Source organism: Orycteropus afer, unplaced genomic scaffold, assembly GCF_000298275.1.
Source record: "Orycteropus afer afer isolate SDZICR_OR568_19922 unplaced genomic scaffold, OryAfe1.0 scaffold00008, whole genome shotgun sequence".
Taxonomy (NCBI): Eukaryota; Metazoa; Chordata; class Mammalia; order Tubulidentata; family Orycteropodidae; genus Orycteropus; species Orycteropus afer.
The window spans coordinates 15,039,190-15,060,768 of NW_006921595.1; the positions used below are offsets into that span (position 1 = coordinate 15,039,190).

A 21,579-nucleotide genomic window follows, 5' to 3' on the forward strand; every position below is an offset into this window, starting at 1 on the left:
TCAATATATTTTGCTATTTAAAGAGCATAGATTTCATCAGTAGTAACATATCTTGGACATACCTGAGAGGCTGTGGTTTTTAGCTTCTGGATGCCATTCACCAAGTGTTCTTTCTTCTGGGAGACCTCTTTTTGTTTCTTCTTCAACAAGTTCTTAAACAGGGATATTTGTTCTAGAAAACTCTTTGGGGTGGTATAGTTGTATCTTCTCTCATTCTGGTAATACCTAGTACTCATTTCGTTTACACTGGCATGAACATGTGCCATAAAAAGGCTAATGGAATCTTTGTCCAGCAGCTGGAAATATAAAGCATTACAATTCATAAGGAATGCTTTCAGGTTAAAAGAAAACACAATTTTAAAAAAAGTAAAAGCAAATCACCAAAATTTGTGTGTGTGTTTTCCCTTAAATGTCAGAACAAATCAAAGTGAGGTCTAGGGAAAGTTATTTAGTCTTCAGGAGATATTCACAAAATCAGAAAGATTACAATAAAGCATCACTAATCCTCTTCTTGCCAAAGAGACAAAAGATTTTTACAACCTCCACATACCAAAGCCAACATATAACACAAGCATGAGGATTCACGATCTGATTTTTATCTATCAAGTCTGAAGAAAAAAAATAGAGAAATTAAAGCACAATATCCCGAGAAGTATTTTTTGGTATTGCTTCCAAGTGAAATTTTAGCTGAAGAGATCCAAAAGCCTGCAGTGTCACTGGAAAAAAAAGAGGCAACCTAAAAACACAGTTTTATGGAGATTCATGGAAAAATAATCTGGATGAGAAGGGTAAAAAAAACTCACTGCTTTTAGGAGAAAAGTATCATGACAGTTTCTATTCTTATTACAAAAAAAAAAAAAAAAAAAAATCATCCTTCGATGATTACTGGAGAACTCCCCACCATACATTCTTTCCATTTTGTCCTCTATGACTTCTGAAGTTGTTAACTTTTTAATTTGTGGAGTCACATCTCCCTCATTTTAATGATTATTTATTGCATTCTGTACAAGATGGACCAGGTTCAATTAATCAAGGGAAGCCTAAAAATCAATTAATATGAATTAAATGAGCTACACTAGCTCTTAGGAAAGTCACACATAATTTACCAAAGTGTTGTCAATAATGCACAGACATCTTTGGGAAAATTGCTCACAAGTGGCTAGTGATGCAGTTAAACGTTTCAAACCTGCACCATTAATATCACAACCAGAGGTGGGAGGAGAGACAGGCCAATTCTTGTTGGTGAAAAACAACTGCCCGTGAGCAGCAGTTTTTAAAACCTAGCTTTCTGACCTCATGAAAAATTCCCAAGTGGGTTTAAAATATGTATGTATGGAATTATTTATTAAAAATTCATCTTAATAGTAACTGAAATATTTTTTTTGAAATATTTTAAAGCAAAAGTTAAATACAGAACGATATGAATCCTGAATGTTCTTTGTTTCTAACAGATCCAAGAGACGTATGTACTACCAAACAGTGGGTGCAAAAAATAAAACGTGTAAGGAGGTGATAAAACTCCACGTAAGTTTTCTCCTTTTAGAGATTTTATTTTTAAAAGAGCCTGATTTCAATGTAAACACACATGAGCAGAAATTCACTCCTGTCCTATCTTAACTTGCACTAAAAGTGCACACACATCTCTTTCTACAATATAGATAGGTGCTTTTCTAGGCCAAGTGCAATCTTCTTAAAGAAAAAAAAAAAAAAAAAAAAAACAACAAAAAATCTGGCCTCTACCCAATCATGATCCTTATGAGGCGGCTTCTCGGCTGCCCTGAAAAGCTCTTTAACAACAGTTTCATTTGTAAATCGGGGATGGAAGAAGTGGTTTCCGGTAGAGCTGGAAGTGGCCCGAGACAACTTGTCTCAATGGGGCAAAATAACTATTGTTATCGGGCTTAACAAAATGGCACAGCATGGGAGACTCGCGGAGCCAGGGAGCAGCTGGTTGTAATTCACACTGTTTTTCAGAAAACTCTAATCGTTCCAGAACAGACCTCTTTGATGACTGGTCTTCCCTGCATTCTCAATTTGTCACTTTCTCTTATGATAAGGTCAGTAGTGACAGCACTTCCTGACATTAACAGCTGTGGCTTTTAAAAGGGTCATTGTAGAACTACTAATTGCAGTAATTTCATTAGCATGAATTATTTATTCTGCCATTCATTTATCTCCAGTTTTCTTTCGGGTGGGAGTGGGGAGATGAGGAGCTGGCTGCTGGGCTGTAGCAGTGATGGCAAAGCAATGCTGTATTTTCCACTAGGAGTCCTTTTAGAGTCGTGAGTGAAGAGAATCATTCTTGCTAGATTTGGCCCCTTAATGAAAACCAGTTGATGCCATTTTGTAGTCATTTAGGAGCCAATCATGATGAAGACAAAAAGAAAAATAAGCAAATTGCCAGTATCAGATGGTGATAAATCCAAGGTTCCCCCACTAAGATGCTTTGGAAAACAGTGCTACAACCAATGCATAAACAAATGCAAAGATGGAACGGCTTTATTCTCACATTAAGAAAAAGTGTTTAATTTCTACTCTCTTGATCAGCTCACTGTAAACACAAAAATATAAACAAATTCCTGCTACTTGCTGTGACAGGTCTCGGGTGGGGGCAGTCACTATCACACCAAGTACCCTGGGCCACCTGTGTCTGAAAGCAAATGCCCAGTGAGTCTGCCTTGTTGAAGATGCCAGGTGTCAGAGGGTTGTATGAAAACCCAATACCAGGAGGCCAGTAGTAAATCAAATATTTTAAGTATTATTCAGGATTTTATATAATACCAAGGCCATCAATGACTGTTTTGTTTTGTTGTTGTTATGTGCCATCGAGTCGGATCTGACTCATAGCAACCCCTCCTTGGGTTTCCGAGGTGTTATCACTATGGAAGTAGATTGCCAAACCTTTCTTCCGAGGAGTGGCTGGTGAGTTTGAACGACCAGCCTTCTAGTTAGCAGTTAAGTGCCTTAGGTACTACGCTACCAGAGCTATGTTGCTGTTATGTGCCATCGAGTAGGACCCGACTCATAGCGACCCTTCCTTGGGTTTCCAAGGCAGTATCACTACGGAAGTAGATTGCTCAACCTTCCTTCTGAGGAGTGGTGGGTTTGAACTGCCAGTCTTCTGGTTAGCAGTCAAATGTCTTAGGCACTACGCTACCAGAGCTCCTACCAGAGCTCTAGTCATCTGTAATTTTAAATTCAAACTTTCAAGAAGATTGTATTATGGGGAGGAAAGAGGGCAGGGCCAAAGGATAGAAGAGCAGAGGAAAGAAAACTATTTTTTAAAGTTTATTTATTTTGGGATGATTTTTGCCACATATAATCCCGTATACCTACAATATATCTTGAAATTTTTCTTATAGGTTATTCCTATGGCTAAGGCACTTAATTGCTAACCAGACAGCTGGCGGTTCAAACCCACCAGCCACTCCTCGGAAGGAAGATGGGGCAATCTACTTCCGTAGTGATACTGCCTCGGAAACCCAAGGAGGGGTCGCTATGAGTCAGGTCTGACTCGACAGCACATAACAACAAACAACAACAAATGCTTAATTTTAATCATTTCCAATTATTGAGCTAAAACAAAAACACAGTTGTTACTGACTCATGGCAACCCCGACTATGTCAGAGTAAACTCCACAGTGGTGATTTTTTGGAAGTAGACTGTCTTTCTTCTGAGACATCTCTGGGTTGACTTGAACCTCTGTCCTTCCCGTTAGCAGCTGAGTGCATTAACCATTTGTACTACTCCTATTATGTACTTTTAGCTCCTTCTGGAGCTGGTAAAAGTATTACATATATTAATACTTGTGGTTTGTTGTCGTTGTTGTTAGGTACTGTCGAGTCATCTCTGACTCACAGCAACCCTACCTACAACAGAACAAAACACTGGCTGGTCCTGTGCTAGCCTCACAATCCTTGCTATACCTGAACCCATTGTAGTAGCCACTATGTCAATCCATCTTATAGAGGGCCTTCCCCTTCTTCGCTGACCCTCCACTTTACCAAGTATGATATCCTTCTCCAGGGAATGGTCCCTTCTGACAACATGACCAAAGTAGGTGAGACGAAGTCTGGCCATTCTCGCTTCCAAGGAGTATTCCAGCTGCACTTCTTCCAGGACAGATTTGTTCATTTTTCTGGCAGTCCATAATATTTTCAGTACCCTTTGTCAACACCACAACTCAAAAACATCAACTCGTCTTTGGTCTTCCTTGTTCATTGTCCAGCTCTCACATGCGTATAAGCTACTGAAAATACTATGGCTTGGGGTAGACGCACCTTAGTCTTCAAGGAGACATCTTTGATCTTCAGCATTTTAGAGATCTTTTGCAGATTTTGTTCTGTGCAATACATCATCTGATGTCTTGACTGCTACTTCCATTGGTGTTAATTGTGGAAACAAGTATTATGAAATCTTTGACAACTTCAATCTTTTCTCCATTTATTGTGATGCTGTTAATTGGTCCATTTGTGAGGATTTTTGTTTTATGGTGAGGTATAATCCATATTTAGACTGAAGTCTTCAATCTTCATCAGTAAATGCTTCATGTCATCCCCACTTTCAGCAAGGAAAGTTGTGTCATCAGCGTATCACACTGATGCCAGGTTCTTCTTCTTATAGTCCAGCTTCTCAGATTATTTGCTTAGCATATAGATTGAATAAGTACGGTGAAATAATTCAACCCTTATGCACTCCTTTCCTGATTTTAAACCATACAGTATCCCCTTGTGTTTGAGCAACAGCTTCCTGGTCTCTGTACAGGCTCCTGATGAGCACAATCAAGTGTTCTGAATTCCCATTCTTCTCAATGTTATCCATAATTTATCCACATAATCAAATGCATCTGCATAGTCAATAAAACACAAGTGAACATCTTTCTGGTATTCTTTGCTTTCAGCCGAGATCCATCTGACATCAGCAATGAAATCCCTTGTTCCACATCCTCTTCTGAATCCAGTTTGCTTTTCTGAAGTTCTCTGTCAATACACTACTACAACTGTTTTGAATTATCTTCAGCAAGATTTTATTTGTGTGTGATATTAATGATATTGTTTGATAATTTCCACATTCTGGGGGATCACCTTTCTTTGGAATGAGTACAAATATGGATTTTTTTCCTGTCAGTTGGCCAGGTAGTTGTCTTCCAAATCTCTTGGCATAGCTGAGTGAGTTCCTCCACAGCATCTGTTTGTTGAAACATCCCAATGGGTATTCCATCAATTCCTGGAGCCTCATTCTTTGCCAATTCCTTCAGTGCAGCTTCAATTTCTTCCTTCAGTACCACTGGTTCTTGATCATATGCCACCTTGTGAAATGGATGAACATCAATTCTTTTTGGTACAGTGACTCTGTGTATTCTTTCCATCTTCTTTTGATGTTTGCTGCATCATTCAATATTTTGCCCATAGAGCCTTTCAATACTGCAACTCGAGGCTTAAATTTCTTTTTCAGTTCTTTCAGCTTGAGAAATGCCAAGTGTATTCTTCCACTTTGGTTTTCTACCTCCAAGTGTTTGTACATTTCATTGTAATAACTGACTTTGTCTTCTTGAGCTGCTCTTTGATATCTTCAGTTCTTTTATCTTGTCATTTTTTCCATTTGCTTTAGTTACTCTCCATTCAAGGGCAAGTTTCAGGGTCTCTTCTGACATCTATTTTGGTCTTTTCTTCCTTTCCTGTCTTTTTAATGACCTTTTGCTTTCTTCATGAAAGATGTTCTTGATGTCATTCCACAATTCCTCTGTGTTTTGGTCATTGGTGTTCAATGCATCAAATCTATTCTTTAGATGGTCTCTAAACTCAAGAGACAGATAATCAAGGTCATATTTTGGCTCTCGTGGACTTGTTTTAATTGTCTGTAGCTTCAACTTGAACTTGCATATGAGCAGTTGATGGTCTGTTCCACAGTCAGCTCCTGGCCTTGTTTTGACTGAAGATACTGAGCTTCTCCATTGCCCCTTTGTACAGATATAGTTGATCTGATTCTGTACTCTGTCTGGTGAAGTCCATGTGTATAGCCTTCATTTGTGTTGTTGAAAAAAGGTATTTGCAATGAATAAGTCATTGGTCTTGCAGAATTCTATCTTGTGATCTCCAGTATTATTTCTGTCACCAAGGCCATATTTTCTAATGACTGGTGATTCTTCTTGGTTTCCAAATTTTGCATTCTGATCACCAGTGATAATTAACACATCTTGATTACATGTTTGGTCACATTCAGACTGCAGAAGTTTGTAAAAATCTTCAATATCCTCATCTTTGGTGGATGGTGCATAAATTTGAATAATAGTAATATTAACTGATCTTTCTTGTAGGCATATGAATATTATCCTATCACTGACAGCATTGTAGTTCAGGATAGATCTTGCAGCATTCTTTGTGAAGATGATTGGCATGCCATGCCTCTTCAATTTGTCATTCCTGGGATAGTAGATCATACGGTTGTCTTATTCAAAATGCCCAAATCAGTCCATTTCAGCTCACTAATGCTTAGGACATTAATCTTTATGTGTTCCATTTCATTTCTGACAACTTCCAATTTGCGTAGATCCATACTTCGTACATTTCATGTTCTGATTATTAATAGATGTTTGCAGCAGTTTCTTCTCATCTTGAGATGCACCACATCAGCAAATGGAGGTCCTGAAAGCTTTACTCCATCCCTATCATTAAAGTCAGCTGTACCCTGAGGAGGCAGCTCTTCCCTAGTCCTATTTTGAGTGCCTTCAGACCTGAGGGGCTTATCTGCTGGCACTATATTGAATATTGTTTCAGAGCTATTCATCAAGTTTTCCAGTAATATATCAGACAGTATTTCATTGCTATTTCATTGCCAGTTCTCTGAAAAGTGGATGGCTCCTTGCTTCTTCTGAGTCTGTCTTAGTCTGGAAGCTCCACTGAAATCTGTCCATCATGGGTGACCCTGCTGGTATTTGAAATACTGGTGGCATAGCCTCCATCTCACAGCAACACACAAGCCACCATAGTATGACAAACTGACAGATGAGTGATGGCGTGGTTTGTAAGTTTGGTTTATTAAATAAGGAAGATGTAATCATGCACAATAGGGAGCTCTGGTAGCATAGTGCCTAAGGCACTTGACTGCTAACCAGGAGGCTGGTGGTTCAAACCCACCAATCACTCCTCGGAAGGAAGGTTGGGCAATCCTACTTCCGTAGTGATAACTGCATCGGAAACCCAAGGAGGGGTCGCTAGGAGTTGGGGCTGACTCGATGGCAAATAACAACAATCATGCATAAAATGAGCAATATTGCATTTTAGCATCTTTCCTAAGGTTCTTGGAGTGCTATAATTCCCTTGTAGGAAACGATTCAGGTGGTAGCCTGGGACACAGGGTTTGAATCCTAGGATCTGGGTTAGAGTTCTAGTTCTATAAAATGGGACAAATTACTTTATTCCCTGTATGTCTTCCCTACCAGAAAATCAATGGTTAGAGTTTTGTTACTTTTTTTGCTCATTTTTTCTTCTTCCTTTTCTTTTTATCTCCCCTCTTCAAAATAGTCAAATATTGTGCAATAGTAGAGGAAGGATTTCAGAGTATGGGCTCCAGGTCACACTGTAGATGAGCCCATGACTTGCCAAATGACCGTGTGCTTAGTCTTCCAACCCTTCACCTGTGTAACAAGGAAACCAGTGAGGATTAGAGGAGGTAATCAACGCAAATTCTGAGGGTGTTAGTTCAGCTCTTGGGGGTGGTAGCAGTAGCAACAATAGTCCTAGTAAAACTATTACTATTTCAGGATGGAAACAAGCATTAATGCAGCACTGAAGGCAGACTTCTACATCACATGCTGATTTTATTTTTGTTTCTTTGTTTGGGGAAAGCATTTTCTTGTTAGTTGCTTATGCCTTTGAGTTTGGGTCCTTAATTTTCAAGATCAAGTCCTGTACTGGCAGAAGATATGATCTTAAACAAGAGTTTCTAGTCATCAATGATTCTCTGACAGAACATTAAAATAAAAGGACAATTGAGGATTGAAAGCACGAGGAGGTAAAATGGAATCCAGCTACTCCATTAAGAGCAAGCCAACAAAGCAGGAAATGGTGGTAGCTGGTTCTGCTGAGGCAGAAAACCACAAATCTACAACTGGAGTGTAGTGATTTTTCCATTTGATTAAATTAACCTATTGGCTTAATGGTATGTTCAGGTCAATGGACAGCTATAAAAATTAGACCCTTTTCTTGAAGTAGGGGTGATTCCTATTTTTTTTTTTTAACGTTTTATTGTGCTTTAGGTGAAAGTTTTCACAGCTAGTTTCCCATTCAATAATTCATACACATATTATTCCATGACATTGATTGCTGTCCACACAATGTGTCAGCACTGTCCACATTTCCATCCTGCCTTTCCTGTTTCCATCCTTCCAATTTCCTTGCCCGTCTTTGCCTTCTCATCTTTGCTTTGGGCAAATGGTGTCCATTTGTTCTCATATAATTGATTGTTCTAAGTGGCACATTCCTCCTGGGTGTTACCGCCTAGGCCAATCTACTATTTGGCTGAAAGGATTCCTCTGGGAGTGGCTTTAGTTCTTAAAAAGATGTCGTAGGGCAGTAGTCTTGGGAGTTCCTCCAATCTCTATCATTCAGTTAAGTTTGGTCTTTTTTATGAATTTGAGTTGTGTTCTACATTCTCCATTCTTTCTGGAACTTTCTATTATGTCCCTGGTCAGAGGAGTCAGTAGTGGTGGCTGGGCACCATCTAGTTGTTCTCATCTCAGGCTAGAGGTGGCTGTGGTTTGTGTGGGACATTAGTTCGGTGAACTAATTTCTTCCTGGAGTCTTTAGTTTCCTTTGTTCCTGATGGGAAGAGTCCAACAGTTGTATCTTAGATGGCAGTACACAAGCTTTTAAGACTCCAGATGCTACTTGCCAACAAGTCTACTATTAAGTGATTTTTCCTCCCACCCAGGTAAACATCAAAAAAAGTTGCTTTCTGTGTGTAAACCTTTTTTTTTTTTTTTTTAAATAAAAGTGGTATCATATAGTATTTGTCCTTTTATGATTGACTTGTTTCACTCAGGATCATATCCTCCAGATTCATCCATGTTATGTTTCACAGACTCGTCATTATTTTTTTTACCACTGCATAATATTTCATTGTAAGTATGACAATTTATGTATCCAATCAATCGATGAACATGGATTATTTCCATCTTTTTGCTTTGTGAAGTGTGCTGCAACAAACACAGGTGTGCATATGTCTATTTGTGTCATTGCTCTTTTTTTTCCTTTGGGATATACACTAATAGTGGGATTGCTGGATCATTTGATATTTCTATTTCTAGCTTTTTGATGAAGAGCTATACTGTTTTCCATAGCAGTTGTACTATTTTACAATCACACCAGCAGTGCATAAGAGTTCCAATCTCTTCACACCCTCACCAGATTTATTGCTTTCTGTTTCTGCTGGGGTGAGATGATACCTCACTGCTGTTTTGATTTGTATCTCTATAATGGCTAATGATTGTAAACATCTCTTCATGTGTTTGTTAGCTGCCTGACTCTCCTCTTTGGTAAAGTGTCTGTTTATGTCCTTTGCCATTTTTTTTTGATTGGACTATTTTCTTATTATTGCAATGTTGAAGTTTCTTATATATTTTAGAGATTAGACCCTTCTCAGATACGTTGTTGCCAAATGATTCCTAAGACTAACAATGGTACACAGACCCTGAAAAGCAGCCTTTTACTGCTTTTTGTAATTCCATTCTAAATTTGATTAAGATGCACAGAGCAAGAAATGTATGAAGGACAGTAAGTTTCTCTCTCTTTCTCTCTCTCTCTCTCTGTGTGTGTGTGTGTGTGTAAAGGAGGAAGAGAGCTGAAGAATGATGAAGATATTAACAACTACATGGGTTCTTCATCAACTATTTGAATACAGGCTTAAGCCAGTTTGAGATTTAGGCAGAATAGGCATCTGAATGCTAACCAGGAGGTTGGTGTTTCAATCCCACCAGCTGCTCAGCAGAAGGAAGATGAGGCAATCTACTTCAATAAAGATTCACTGCCTTGGAAACACAAAGGGGGCCATTATGAATTGGAAATGACTGGATGGCAGTGAGTTTGGTTTCTTTTTTATCTTGACCTTTTAAAGTAACTTCAATACTCCTTAGAAGATATTTTCCCCCCAAAGAAGATATTTTCCTGTGCTCTTTCTTCTCTTTGATTCATACTGAATAATTCTAATTTATATACCAAATAAAGAATTGTGTTTTAAATCATAAATACAATAGAAGCTCTGCTAATGAAGCTATCACTAACACAATGTTGGTGTACTATCCTGCAGTTTTGGTATGAAAGTTTCTGGGTGTTGCAAACAGTTAACATGCTCAAACAGCTAACCTGAAGCTTGCAGGTTCAAGTCCACCCAGAGGCATGTAGAAAGAAAGGCCTGGTGATCTGTTTCTGAAAAATGAGCCATTGAAAATCTTCCAGAACACGGTTCCACTCTGACACACGCCAGGTTGCCATGAGTTGCAATCAACTTGAAAGCAACTGGTACTATTATTCTCGATACAGCATTTTAAAAGGGACTTACAGACACTGAGGAAACAACTTCAAAAGTAAAATGAGTTTCCTCTTTGAGTAGACATTTCTCATTATCACAAAGGAAAATGGTAGTAAAATATGCTACTAAACCTTGCAACAAGTTCCAGGTTAGAAAGCTTGTGGGGTGGGGAATAAATGCATTTTACCAAAAAGGCTGATGTTGACCTTGTGTAGTCATTTTTAAACAGCATCACGTCAAAAGGACAGAGAATTTCAAGTTGCCAGTTGGCCAACATGCCAGAAAAGAATGGGCTCCTCATCTTGTTTGGATCTCTGTTCTATGCCTTCCAATGCCAATCTCACCATTCCCCTCCCCTAGCTGATCTTTTCATTTCCATTCAATAATTTCCCTTTTCATCAGACCTGCTTTCAGGTCCAGCTTTTACTCATTTTGCCTTGAAGGAAAAAAACATTGCTCATCTATGAATCTCCGTTTTTCTTTTTTTCCTTGAATGTTCCTTATGGGAACCCATGCACTTCTCAGTAAGGTCTCCTTCCAATTATTTCTCGCACATACAACCCGATCCCGGAGACACCAGACACCCTTTTTCTTCTCTCCCTCCTTACACTGCATCCTCCCATCTCTATTTCCAAATCTCCTGTGAGAAGGGGTGGGTATCGACACAAAGTCTTCACATAAATACCTGTTGATACTTAAGTCAGAACTGTTTTTTGGTCATTCTGTCAGCTGTCATTTAGTTCAATATCAGGTAATAGAAAAATAGCACAAACATTTACTTAGATGCAGCCAGCCTACACCCCTGGGTGCTAAATGTGTACTGATTGAAAATTATATGCCAACATACACAAAGCTACTTGCCTTTAATGAATCCTTTCTCTGCGGCCAAAGGGGGGGTCACCTTGCATAAGTACCGTATACTCAGCAAATGAGGTCAATAATTAAGAAGTGCCTAAATTATGCTGATAACTTTCAGTCTTAATGGTAGAAATTAAAACTAAGAAAGTGATCAAATTAACACTCATTCAAAAAATTGAAAAGCTGTTTTTGACCTCTACTGAAAAGTGTCACACATTTTTAGAAGAGCATGGACACGTTGTGCTCTGAATGATAATTATTGCTCCTGAGCAACAAATTGGAAGGTGGGAAAGTTAAATAAGCACCTTGCACTGAAATCATCTGGCTAATTTGTTTTGAGGCATAATTCAGCTCGATAGAAACAGTAAAGGGCTTTTCAAATTCCTATTTGGCACTCAGTATCCTATAGGAGGCATCGTAATACCATCAGATGGAGCTCAGCACCTGGCAGGAGCCCTCTGGACTTGAATGATGCAAGTCCTGCCTCCTCCAGTAGGTGTCAATGGTCCCTGGGATTTCAAAGCTCCTTCAGCAATAACTGACGGCACCTGCTTCAAGGAGAGAGGGCCATCACTAATGCAGCAAAGACAAGGGATTTTTAAAAGGTGTACTATGCCACTCTGATACCACTACTCTGAGATCATCTTTATACATTAAACCAAAACTATCCCCTGAAGTCTTCTCTGAGCCAGACAACAGTTTAGCTCAATTAGTGAGAAATGTCTGCCTTGAGCACTGTACTCTTTTAAAGAACTAGCTATATGAGGTTAAATTGACAACAGTAACTTGAAAGGTTAGATAGGAAGCTTATAGTCATGAGTTTATGTTAATGTGCTGGGACAATTTGGAAAAGGCCGGCGCAAATGGTTGCACAATTTTAAGAATGTAATCAATGTCACTGAATTGTACACGTAGAAATTGTTTAATTGGTGTATGTTCTGCTGTGTATATTTTGAATGATAAAAAAAAATGACAAAAAATATGTACTGTGCCAGCACTAATGTGAACAATGCTAGTAGCCCTTGTTTTCTTTCACTCAAAAAAGTAGTATTAGAAACACAATGCACTGATCTTTTTCTTTACCTTACCAAACTGGCCTGATAAAATGAAGTTGACAAAACAGAACTCTGTATTCAAAAGGTATATATTAACTATTTCTCTCCTTGTAATGAACTGGTGTTTTGAAAGCTTCTTGTACTTCAAACAAAACAAAACAAAAACCAAACTCCCTGCTGTTGAGTCAGTCCCAACTCATAACAACCCCTTCCTTGGGTTTCCGAGGTGGTATCACGTGGAAGTAGATTGTCCAACCTTCCTTCCAAGGAGTGGCTGGTGGGTTTGAACTGCCACCCTTCTGGCTAGCATGCTGTCAAATGCCTTAGGTACTACGCCACCTTCTTGTACTTAGGAAGAGCTCCTTTCTTGTACTTAGCAGATGATAATGCACTACTTAATTCTGGAATAAAATGAACCTGTTGTTGTTGTTCTTACGTGCTGTCAAGTCAGACCCAACTCATAGTGACCCTCCTTGGGTGGAAACAGGTTGCCCAACCTTGCTTCCGAAGAGTGACTGGTGGGTTTGAACTGCCAGCCTTAGGCACTATGCTACCAGAGCTCCTAAAATGAACCTAGCAATTGCTTAAGAAATTTATGTTAATAATTGTGACAATTATTTGTCACATTTTTTATTTTTCAGATATTAAGGTATAAAATATTTCCTGGCAGATTACCTAATGCTAGTGTTGTTATGAGGTGCCACTGAGGTCCATTTTTGACTCATGGTGATCCCATGTGACAGAGGAGAACTGTCTCATAGGGTTTTCTAGACTGTAACCTTCATAGAAACAGATTGCCAGGTCTTTCTCCCAAGGAGCTGCTGAGTGGGTTCTAAGCATCAACTTTTTGGTTACAGCCAAGTGCTTCACTGTTTTACCACCATTAAACTGGGTTCCTCCAGATGGCCCTTTAGGCAATGGTGAGAGCAATGATTCAGACAGAAATTAATCCTCCAAGTGCTCACCACTCCACCAATGTGTTAATTTATTTCCCTAAACGTAAGAAGTGCTCTGCACTGCTCCTGACTAGTGGGAAAAAGTAATTTTTTTTTTTTTTTTTTAATAATAGAATCACTCATGCTTAAGGTATTTGACTTCTAACTAGAAGAGTGGCAGTTCAAACCCACCAGCCACTCCTCAGAAAGAAGGATGGGCAATCTACTTCTGTAGTAAAACCACCTTGGAATCTGATCCGATTTGACGGCAATGCATTAATTTTCATCCAAAAGGCCCCAGATAGGCACATTCAACATTACAGGTGAGTGTAGTGTAGAGGCAGACCACAGAAAGAATGTTCTGAATAAGGCAAAATAGTGAATTAGAAGAGATTATTTTTTCTTCTATTTGTAGAAATGTTTTAAAGGTGAATGTGGGGAAGAGGAGAGAGGCAGTCTTTGAATGTCCTAAAGCCTCTCTCAAATATGTGCAGAAGTTGTAAGCTTCATGGTTCTTCCCTGGAAGTCCAAGATTAAATAATTAGATTAATAGATATTCTAGGACAAAAGTAAAGGAAAAGAGGTTTCCCACTACAGAATTTTGTAGGCAGAACTGAATGCCTGTCTGTGCTTACCTATATAAATATATTTTTTCATAGATGCGAAATAATAATAATATAATGGATAATAAAGCTAGTTGCATAGAAAAGATTAATAAATTTATAACTAGTATCAGATTTCTAATCATCTGGTCATATTCATATACATATTCATAAAAATATTAAAGGATTGTTTTGGGAGGGAGGCTATAGTGGGTTTTCTTGTTCATGATCAATTGGGAACAGGCGTCACTCCTTACATGTCCCCAATTCTGTTTTTGGTTCTGAGAATCAACTTTCAATGTCTGACCTATTCTAGCCCCTATCATTTGGTTAAATCAGAAGTCAAACCTTCACAGGAAATGGTTTCCATAATCACAACTTTTCCATACTACTAGTCAAGAAAGGTGCTAGGTACAAACAGAACATTTCCCAGAAGTCTACATAATAGCTTCATATTTTAATTCTTTTTCCCCCCTCAGAACCAAAATGCTTGAAGTTCTGTTTCATTCAGTTATTTAAAAATGCAATACCAAACCAAAAACCAAACTCACTGCCCTTGAGTCAATCCCAACTCATAGCAACCCTCATTGGGTTTCCGAGGCAGTAAATCTTTATGGAAGTAGATTGCCCAGTCTTCCTTTCACACGGTGGCTGGTGGGTTTGAACCACCAACCTTCTCATTAGCAGTCCAAATGCCTTAGGCACTACACCACCAGAGCTCCTTTTAAAATGCAAAAGGAGGTATGAATTTCATCCTGATCAAATGACAATGTATACAAGGAAGCAAATCCATTACCTGACTAAATGATTGCTGAATTTATGGAAGCTGATTTTTTTACCTGTCAATGCTGTAATGAGAATAATCAGTATTAATCTCCTTACTTTGTTAAGATCAAGCAATGCATGGCTATGAATGGCTACTTTTTTTTGTTTGGGTTTTAATTGTAGGTTTAAAGCTACAGCGAGCCCCATTATGATTCAAGGAAGAAATGATCCAGGCTTTCTAGTCAGTTACTACAGCTACTGAGAATATGTTCATGTGCTATGTGTGTACACGCACAGATGTGTACATACAAGTACATCTCAGTTTGGTTAGAAAAAGTTTGCTATTAACATGCATCAACTAACAAAGATGATTTTTTTATGTTAAACAAACAAGGACAACTTTCTGCAAAGAGCTGTATTTTGGAAATTACTTATCTAATGAGGACTTTTGGGTGTGTGTATGTGTGTGTGTGTCTCAGAGGCTGACACAGCATACCTCAATTCCCTTGGTTTCTTCAATGAACCTCCTGCTGACTGAGACCAGAGCCTCCCGTGGCCACTCATGAAACCAGTCAATAGCCGTGCAGTTAACGATGGCTGGGAACTTCCTAGCTCTAACTCTCAGCGTGTGACCAACTGGAGAGAAACACAAAATAATCTGCGGAGACACGAGGGCAGGGCAGAAACAGGAGGGTGATGAGTTAGCAAAGAATTACGCTGCAATCTTAGACAGTGAAAGAAAGGAACACAGCCAACCATGCATTAAACTATCCTAAAGCACTATGGAATGGAAATCAACATTAATCTACTAGCTAATAAAAGTATAAACCTGTCCAAAATGACTGTTCTATAGAACATATAGAAGCAGTGATATGTGCTTTTCTTAAATTTGTCCCTCTTTAAACATTGATGATCATCATTAAAAGTGGGAAATTTTATTCTTTTCCATTACACAAGCAACATTACCCAATGTTGTTGTTGTTGTTATGTGCCATCGAGTCGGACCCGACTCATAGCGACCCCTCCTTGGGTTTCCGAGGCAGTATCACTACAGAAGTAGATTGCCCCATCTTCCTTCCAAGGAGTGGCCAGTGGGTTTGAACCGCCAGCCTTCTGGTTAGCAGTCAAGTGCTTAGCCACTATGCTACCAGAGCTCCTTTAAAAAAATTAAAATAAATTAGCAGGATACAGTAATATCAATAATTACTTTCTTTTTTTTGTTTCTTTCCAATTTGTAACTAAGGCTCCATAAAACTGTATAAGATACTTTTTAAAAACCCAATGTTTTATTACATTGACTGTTGAGTTTCCATTTAAAGTAAAATACAAGTCCTCCTTCCCAACTTTTAAAGGAATAAAATATTGAGTTTAATTCCTATGATGAGACATTTTGTAAGTCTCATTTCTGATTTAAATCTAAAGACTCAATATGTTTCCCAAACTTTCTTTAGAATCTGCAGGAGTTTCTGTCGGTCAGTAGAGCCTGAGTTTGGCTATGAGAGTGTATCACGGAAACTCAGTGAGAGGGCGCAGGTCTTTAGGAGTCAGGCAGGTCTGGATCTGACTAATTTCAATCCATTATTAAATACACTTTCTGAACTTCTCAGGGCTTCAGAAGGCTGTCGGATGAGATGAGGTATATAAAATGTCAGCCCAAAGAGGTGCCCAGGAAGAACTTTTTCTCTCCTCTACCTTCCTTCCAGTCAGTGTGGGCAGGAGGCACCAGGTTGGGGAAATGACAGCTGGGCTAAAGTCTGAGACGAAGAGCCTTTATTTCCCTTTCTCTGCAAACAGACTCAGACGTGATGATATAAAACCAAACTAAGCAGCGCTAAGTCTGTAACACTTTGAGATCAGGTAATTAAGAAAACCTTTCTTCAAGGAATATTTTTGAATTTTAAATTCCTGTTAAAAAAAAAATCTTGGAAAGAAGATTGGGCAATCTATACTTCCATAGTGATACTGCCTCGGAAACCCAATGAGGGGTTGCTGTGAGTCGGATCCGACTTGACGGCAGTGAAGTTTTTTTTTTTTAATCAAAAAAATCTATGTCATCAAATTCTCTACCACATATGAATCCACATTACATGCCTTTTAGCAGTGTGCTTATTTATTATTTACTTTTTATTGTGGTTTGAATGAATGTTTACAGAGCAAATTGTTTTCAATTAAACAATTCAGACACATTTTGTTTCATGACATTAATTGCAATCTCCACAATGGACCAGCACTCTTTTCACTTTCTCCCTGTTAACCACTTCCATTTGTCCTTCTTTCCTATCCCTTCGTGACTTCTGCACTTTATCCTTTGGCAAATGCTGACTTTTTGATCTCTTGTAGGGTTGATAGTTGTAAGGGGTGTGTACTTCCCTGGTGTTGAGTTAAAAGGGTGAGTTCAGTATCAGACTTGAAGGGTCACAATCTTGGGGGTCCCACCAATCTCTAACAGACATAACCTGGTCTTTGTTATTAGTTTGAGATTGCCCCACATTTCCCCCACTCTATCCAGGACCTTCTATTGTGATCTCTTTCAGGGACTTTGGCAGTTGTAGCCCAGCACCATGTAGTTATTAGGGTCACGGAGGATGAGGTTCATGTGTTTCATTAGTCCTTTGGACTAACTGTTTCCTTGAGTCTGATTTTCTTTACTTTTATTTGCTGCAGTCTAGGAGAGACCAATAGTTACACCTTAGATGGCTGTTGACAAGCTTTTAAGACCTAAGTTGCTACTCACCAAAATAGGATGCAGAATATTTTTTTTGTAGAATATGTTATGCCAAATGACCTTGATGTCCCCCAAGACTATGGTCCTGAGCCCCCAGACCCAGCAACTCATTCCCACAAGGTGTTTGATTGTGGCTGAGAAGTTTTCATAACAGTGCCCCATGTATGTTCTACTATACTCATGAATGTATTTGCAGAACATATAAATACATATAGAAATATGTATAACTGTCAAATAAATAAAAGTAAATTAACAAATGTAAGTACATTTAAAATGTATAAATGTAAGAAGAAATATTTTTTTTTTATTGTGATTTGGGTGAAAATTTACAGCAAATACACTTTCCATACAGCAGTTCACTTACACTTTGTCTCATGACATTGACCACAATTTAGCACAATGCAACATCTCCCCTCCCACTTCCTCCTGATAGTTACCTCTTCCCTGTGTCCACCCCTCCATGCACTCCTATGCCCTGAGCTGTCTCCCTGTGCCTGAGCTGCCCTTCTTTCTCTCATGCTTATTCTCTCCAAGGAGTGTATTGACCTCAGGTAAATGCACAACTAATATGCCTGTCTATTGTTTGGCTGGAAGCCACAGGTGTGCATTCAATTCCAGACCTGAAGGGCATCTAGGGGCCATAGTCTCAGTGGTTCCACCAGGCTCCCTCAGGCCAGCAAACCTGTTCCCCATTTTTTTTTTCCCCAAAATGATTTTGAGTTTTGTTCCATATTGTTCTCCCTGTCTATCCAGGATCTCCTACAAAGATCCTCTTCCAAGTGGTTGCAAGCAGTAGCCGAGCACCATATATGTCTTCTGGTCTCATAGTAGTATAGGCTGCAGGTCGGATGGTGTACCAGTCGCTAGGACTAATTGTTTCCATGAATTTTGGTTTCCTTCATTCTTCTTTGCTCTGGATGAGGAGAGACCCATCGTTGCATCTAGATGGGAGCTTGCAAGCTTTTAAGATCTCAGTCGCTACTTGCCACAGTAGGAAGTGGAACAATGTTTTGTGTAGTATGTTATGCCAACTGAGCTTGATGTCCTCTGTCACTGTGGTCCCAAGCCCATAGGTTCAACTACTCAGTCCCTCTGGGTAGCTGGCTGTGACCAAGCAGTGACTACAACCTTGCCCCTTGTCAGCTCCATTATACACCTGGGAATTCAGATCATACACAAAATTATTGGACCACTTTCTGCCAACCTGATACATGTTCTTGGGTGCACTCTCCACTTCATATACATACCTAATATTTTAAATGTAAGATATTGTAAATATTTTATATACCATGGGGTTCTAATAAATCAAGTTAAGATCTAAAATGTTTTTTAAATGCCTGAACTGACTGATCATTTATTCATTATAATAAAAATTCTTGTTACAAAATGAATTATTGCCCTAGCATTGCATGTGTGAAGTTAACAAATCTCAGTTACAACGCATAATTTTCACTTATATCTCAGTTTCTCCTATCAGTCATCTTTTATCCACGTACTTGAATATCTCTACTTTCTTAGAAGTTACCTCTCATTCCTGAGGACTTTAGAAATCTCATTTACACTCTAAATGTAGCAAAGGCAGACCAAGTAAAGCATCCTTTACTTTGGAGAGTATTTTCATCACTCCCACACTAAATATATTTCTATACTTATTACTATGAGCTCTGGTAGCATAATGCCTAAGGCACTTGACTGCTAACCAAAAGGCTGGCAGTTCAAACTCACCAGCCGCTCCTTGGGAAGGTTGGGCAATCCTACTTCTGTAGTGATATTGCCTCGGAAACCTAAGGAGGAATCTCTATGAGTCAGGGCCAACTCGACGGTACATAACAACAACAACAACATATTTGTTACTGAGATACTGTATTGGTTCTCTAGTGGTGCTGTAACAGAAATATCACAAGTGGATGGCTGTAACAAACAGGAATTTATTCTCTTATACGTTAGGAGGCTAGAAGTCCAAATTCAGAGTGTTGGCTCTAGGGGCTGGGTGAAGGCCCCATGACCTTGGGCTTCAGCTCTGCCTCTTATTCCAGAACCATTGGAGCTAGAAGCATTTCCTAACTCCCTAACTCAGGCAGCTGCTGGCTGCTGAGGCTGATGAACCCAAGGTCAGCAGGCAAAATGGCACAGTCCTCAATATTGGTAGGCAACACGGCTGGCTGCTGGATGAACACTTGTCCAAATGCAGGATCTAAATATGCCAAAAAGCTAGAGACCATCCTCAAAGCTTCTCCATATATTCTGGAAGCAGGCCATATCCCAAAGGTAACTAATTAGCTGCTCACAGCAGATTCTACCATGGAATTGGTTCCAGACTCATCATGGGGAATAACTGCACCCAGCTGTCCAACCAACTTGACACTTACCTCAATTACCACACATTCCATCTGGTTTTAAAAGGAGCCCTGGTGGTACAGTGCGTAAGAGCTCAGCTGCTAACTTAAAGGTCAGTGGTTTGAACCCACCAGCCACTGCATGGGAGAAAGATGTGTCAGGGTGCTTCAGGGGAGATTTACAGCCTTGGAAACCATTTGAGGTATTTCTACTCTATTCTACAGGATCACTGTGAAACTACACAGCCATGGATTCTGTTTGGTATCAGGTTTCAAGGATGTGTTAGAAAACAGTGTATGTGAACCAGGTTTATTTAAAACCAAAAAACAAAAAGCAAATAAATCCATTGCTATTGAGTCAATTCCAAAAGGTCACAGACTTGAAAACCCTACGGAGCAGTTCTCTCTGACACACATGGGTTGCCATGAGTCAGAATCAACTCAATGGCAACCAACAAAAATACATACTTGCCTTTTCTAGATATTTCTTGTAAGGGGGATCATATAATACTGTTTTGTGACTGGCTTATTTTACTTACTGTGATGTTTTTAGTGGTCATCCATATGGTAGCACATATCAGAGCTTTATTTTTTCTCTATGGCTGATTAATACTTGAGCCTAATATGATATACACATTGTTAGGAGCTCTGGTAGCATAGTGCCTAAGGCACTTGACTGCTAACCAGAAGGCTGGCAGTTCAAACCCACCAGCCACTCCTCGGAAGGAAGGTTGGGCAATCCTACTTCCATAGTGATACTGCCTTGGAAACCCAAGGAGGGGTTGCTATGAGTCGGGGCAGACTCGACGGCATATAACAACGACAACAACAACAATATGATATGTGTCTGAATACCCATTTTATTTTGTACCTCAGGGGCAGCTGGTTAATATTCGAAGAACACCAATAGGGACGACACAGCCTGGGGTTTTTAACAAGCATTATCCAAATTCTAAGTGAAGCCCACACTTGAGTCAACTACCAGAAGCTCTTATCTAACTTTTTTTTCTAATCAACATATATGGTAAGTTAGCACATGGATGTTAGACATAAATTTTCACTGATGAAATGAGTAATGTTAAAGAGTATATCTGACTAATACTCAGCTATACTGAGTATAATAGTATACTTGAGAAAAAGAGAAATACTGTACAGATACTTCTACTGTTGCATGAACAAAATAGGAAAACCTTGGTATCGAGGCATCCTAGTAACTACACCCTTGGCAGCTGTACTTTGACTACTTCTGTGATACATGTAGTACGGAGATATTCTGTCTATTGAAGTGATTCTAATTAGGAGGTCAGTTGAATCCTACCATAAGAATATTGTCACATCTGCCCCAAAGAAATCTTTCAAATAAAGAACAGTCACGTTCCTATAAGGACTGAAGGTTAGGATTACATCAAGTTTACTGAGCCAGCTTGAAGACCTGTCTATGCTGCCCTTGTCAATAAATCCTATGCATGGCAGAGTCCCTGGGTGGTGCAAATCGTTAACATACTGGGTTGCCAGCGAGAAGGTTGGTGGTTTGACAGCATCCAGAGGCATCTCAGAAGAATGATTTCATGATCCACTTTTGAAAAATCAGCCATTGAAAACCCTACAGAATACAGTTCTACAGAGGGTCGCCATGAGTCAGAATGGATTGGACGGCAACTAGTTCATGTGTGGCAGAATTCACTCTGAGATTCCCTCTCTTTGAAACACCTTTCCCAACTGGACGATTTGGGGAGAAGACCTCCTCTCAAATCTGAGTTGTTATAGTTGTTACT

General features: G+C 39.3%; 1 protein-coding gene across 1 annotated transcript in view; it reads right to left on the reverse strand.

Moving 5' to 3' along the window:
* Positions 1–21,579, reverse strand: part of DNAH11 (dynein axonemal heavy chain 11) — a 455,361-nt gene that overhangs the window by 153,383 nt on the left and 280,399 nt on the right. Inside the window, 2 exon segments of the mRNA XM_007946592.1 lie at positions 63–296; positions 15,240–15,401. Of these exon segments, the coding sequence (XP_007944783.1) occupies positions 63–296; positions 15,240–15,401 (396 nt within the window).